General features: G+C 35.2%; 1 protein-coding gene across 1 annotated transcript; it reads right to left on the bottom strand.

The window, feature by feature from the left end:
• Positions 1-500: 500 nt before the first annotated feature.
• LOC107633621 (uncharacterized) lies at positions 501-4222 on the bottom strand. The gene is made up of 9 exons (XM_016337226.3): positions 3968-4222; positions 3762-3879; positions 3208-3501; positions 3015-3110; positions 1882-2855; positions 1642-1807; positions 1379-1543; positions 1148-1300; positions 501-1057 (listed from the first exon to the last, which is right to left on the bottom strand). The coding sequence occupies exons 2-9, from the start codon at positions 3825-3827 to the stop codon at positions 839-841; spliced, it is 2133 nt and encodes a 710-aa protein (XP_016192712.1). The 5' UTR covers positions 3828-3879; positions 3968-4222; the 3' UTR covers positions 501-838.
• Between the last annotated feature and the right edge of the window lie 314 nt (positions 4223-4536).

The raw sequence follows: 4536 nt of genomic DNA, 5'->3' as shown, positions 1-4536 counted from the left end.
ACAATAAACCATTATCTGTTCCAGTGTAAAAATACAAAATTGATATGGCAAAAGACAGAAATGAATGCATGTATACTTGGATCTAGAATAATCAACTTCTTTAATTAGTGGAGTTCAATAGTGAGTCTTCTAGAACACCAACCAGAGGCAGCAGGCTTCTTCTCACGGCGATTTTGATATAGAGTATCTGGAATGACCGAAATCAAAGAGTATTTAAGTAACGAGTTACTCCTTCGGAGATGATTGTTACCAACGCTGCCAAACATTATTAAGAAATCCTTGCTCATCTGCTGCGTCCTCAACGCTAGCTCCCTCTTTGTTATACCTTTTCATTTTTTTAGTTTACTTAATTACTTTTATCTCATCTGTGAGTGAAATTAAGTCTTTAAAAAATCCTTTCCTTTTTTTTTTCGCTTATGTCCTTCATTTTGGATAATATTTTTTTTTCTCTTCTGATGAATAAAATAAATTAAATGTCTTTAAAAAAAAAAAACTAAAACTCCAATAATATATAATATGTAGTATATATAGAACATACAGATTAGAGCATGAAGCTGCAAGTTTATTAATTAGTTTAGCTTCAATGCTTCATCATAATAATATTACAATAGAGTTTCCATAATTAATATTGAAAACTCTCCAAGCATGACTAGTTCCTAATAAAAAAATTTTAAGATTTAATCTCCAAGTAGCCAAGCAACATTTACTATACACATGGCTTTTTGGAGCTAATAAAAATAAAAAAATAAAGGGGACCTCATATATATACATATATGGGTTTGAAACCAGATTTTTTTTGTTTTGTTTTGTTCTTTTTAACTCCATATTATTAATTATATCATGCAATTTTCTTTTCTTTGTTCATGATTGAAATGGATGGATTGATAGGGTTCTTCTCTATTTCCTGTGCTAGTTCTCTTGTTAGCCTATCAGCACGATCATCATGTCCACCAGCGAATGTATAGACTCTGAAAGCAAATTGGAATGCCTTCCATAGCAATTTGCAACATTCTTGTTTTGCTGCTTCGTTCTTGCTACCATCATTATCTCGCTTCTCCTGCAACATATATACAAGTTTAGCAAATTGCAAATTATATATATATATATATATCCTAATTATTAAGTTGGATAATGGATATATATGTACCTTCAGTGCTAACTCCATGCAATTTGAGGAAACGTCCACCATTGCTTCCTTGATTTTTACTAGAATATGGAAGTCAAATTCGATGTTATGGCTTTTAAGTTTCTTTGCTTCTTCATCTTTGGTTCGTTCCAAGGCATCTAAATCGGTTTTGATCTGCATTATTATGTTTCATTTTTAAGGTATATAGTATTAATAATTTATATTTAAATGGTAACAAATTTAGTTACCTACCTTGTTGAAGTAACGTTCAACCTTGTCAAGTTGGTGAGCCAATGGAGACACAAGATTCCAATTTCGAAGTTCAGAGAGTATTGAATCCAACTTATCGTACATTGCTGCTGCCATTCTTAGAGCTTCCAACTTCTTTGTGGGGAAACCTTCAAACCGCGCTAGCACCTAATAATTGAAACAAGAATCATAACACATGAATAAGCGTAGCAAAGATGGATCCATAGAAGATAAGCTTATTTATTTTATCTAAGGTAGCTAGAGACCTGTGATTCATCAGTGAGTTTCTCAAGAACGGATTCAACTTCCCTGTGAGACTTGTTCAGTTCGGCCATTTCGTTTATCTTCATGTTGGTAAGAACAGTCTTCAGCTCTACGATTTGTTTTGTGTACTTCTCAACATCTTCTTCTATTTGTTGGAAGTAAGTGGATCTAATAATTCCATTTAATATATATTTTTAGTTGCCGAAACAAAATTTGAAAGATTTCAATTGTGGCAAGAATACCTCTTTGTCATCTCAGCTAAAGCGTCGGCCATTCCTTGTTTTCCAGCTCCGGTGGCGGCAGCCGCAACCCTCCTCCCGCCGGAGGGTTTGTTGGTGACGCTAGAGCCTTCCAATTTTCCCTTAAGAGTTCGGTAAAGGGTGCCTAATTGTGCTGACCTTTTCAACTTAGTAGTTGCCTTGGCGCGCAAGGACCTACTCCCTACTCCACCGGGAGGAGGAGGTGGTGGCGATCCTCCACCTCTACGCGGCGGCATTGGTGGCGGTGGCAACATTGCATCTGCTATTCCAGGTAGTTGTGGTGCTGGTGGAGAAGAAGGCGGCAGCGGAGGTGGTAGTGTTACAACTGATCCTCCATTGAGTACTGGAGGTGGAGGAGGAGGAGGAGGAGGTGGTGGTGGTGGTGGTAGAAGTGAAGGTATTGGTGGTGGATTGGGATTTGATGTTAAAGTTGGAGGTTGGTGAATAATAGTGTCGAAATGAAACCCTAGTTGGTGAGAACTAGTTTGTTCCTCGATTGTTTGATTGTTAAGGTGTTGTTCCTCTTGAAGCTTGATGCGCGTTGGTGACATGTGGAAAGACAAGCGCTTGATATCGATAGGGTTGAGTTTACCGACGGCTTGAACCCTGAGGGAATAAAGAAGGGGAGAGGCGCATGGAAGAACTGATGTTGGTGTCATCGGAGAAGACGAAAGAGAGAAGCTGTGATTGCTGCTTGTTGTATCTGAAAACGAATTCAACGATTTATTGCTCCTTTCATGCTCCTCCTCCTCTTCTTCTTCTTCCACGTCATCGAACTTCTCACTTGCCAACTTCATCAAGCTCTCTAGTGTCACCAACATGCTTTCACCAATTTTGCTCATGTTGCTTTCATCCTTGCATGTTGGTAGCACGATTTTCAGCTTTTCCTTCAAATCATTGTTCTCCATCCACGACTCTCCAAGACACTTCAACGCCGAGCCCAAATACGCCATAGCCTAGTAACATTTTCTATTCAATCAATATTATTATTAATACAATTTAAAATTTAGTATTAGTTGAAAAATATTAGATAATAATTTAGTCAAATTTATCAAATTATTTAAAAATTCTCAACTATTAATTTCACATTAAATTAACGATTCTTGAAAAAAAACCTGATCCGTAGACTTGTCTTTAATCTTTGCCACTTCCTTTTTTGGTATGATCGCTGGATAAACCTTCTGGAGATCCTCCAAGGTTTTCAATACAATCTGCACATGATTTACAAATTTATAAAACACAAGTTCATTATGATGCCAACAATGATAAGGAGAAATTAAAATAATAATATAATACAATTTTTCTGACCTCACGTAAGGAAGCAGAACTGTTACATAGAGAAAGATCCATGATGTCCCTGAATGACATTATCTTCTTATGGATCTCTACCATTAAAATCAATTGGTCTGCTCCTATAAATGACAACTCCATTGAATCTCCATTATACTTGTGGCTAATTTTAATAGCTGGTTTTGGTATACACTTAGTATAACACTTATTATCATTATTATTATTATTAGTGCTCGGTTTGCTCCTTTTCTTTTCTTTTTCCTTTTCCCTTACCCTTGAAGACTTCTTGGGCGACCCAAACGCTTTTATTCCCTACAAAACCATATATTACAAATGGTGTCATAAAATCACATATTGTATAACATTTCATATTAATTGCTAACCCTAAACTGAATTTCCTTTCCTAAACCTTCTATAGCTTTTTCAGAATTTCATCCCTGAGAAAAAAACCTATAATAATTGTCTCCATTTGAAAGGTTTAATGATACAATGCAATATCATCTTCCTTCAAATAATTTTCTCTAATATCCATATATTGAGTTTGTTCTGGAAGGGTTTACAGAGCTATTTACCTCAAAAATATTCGTCTTGCGGCGAAAGAGCATTGGCTTCAAACCGCAAAAACCCACATTAGCCATGCTTTAATATTATAATTAACTCTCTCTATATTATATATCTTGACTGAAAAATCTGGAATTAACAAAGCTAAAAGTGATAAGAAAATATATCATATTATTATAGAAGAATCAACAAGAGCTGAACAGATTAATGTCCCAACCTGTTTTTTAATTTCTTCCTGCAGGAATATAAAAAATCAATAACAGATTGTTGTCGGAAATGAATATTAATTAACAAATTAGGTTGGTAATAATAGTGCAAAAAGGGAGACATATATATGCATACAAATAAAAGATTGAGGGTTATTGGGAGAAGGGGCAAGGAGGAAAACCAATTAAAATAAAAGATAAATTTTTTAAACGGAACTTTCTCAAAAGAGAGAGCCAAGGAGAACAATTGAAAGAGGAAGAAGGGTTTTAACAAACATGCACTCCCCCCCTTTCCATGAACAAATAGTTTGAATATTTTAGGGTTTTCAATGCTATCCTCAACGGCTAAATTAACTGATGCAATCAAGAAAAAAAGGCTGAATTATTTGCTGGCTTGGCTTCTTTTCTAAAATTAAGATAACATTAATCAACAAAATTTTCTCTTGAGATTTTCCCGTTTCCCATTCATAGGAATTCTTGATATGGGACTAGCATTTTCTATATTCAACCTCATTTTTCTTTTCTTCTAATCCTAACAAACTGATAGATAAACATTTAGTCCAGTGCGTTCCTTTCTTTT

Source organism: Arachis ipaensis, chromosome B3 (assembly GCF_059453495.1).
Source record: "Arachis ipaensis isolate K30076 ecotype BB chromosome B3, ASM5945349v1, whole genome shotgun sequence".
In the NCBI taxonomy this organism is placed as follows: domain Eukaryota; kingdom Viridiplantae; phylum Streptophyta; class Magnoliopsida; order Fabales; family Fabaceae; genus Arachis; species Arachis ipaensis.
The sequence above is the reverse complement of the archived record's forward strand: the minus strand, read 5'-3'. Positions and strand labels throughout refer to the sequence as shown.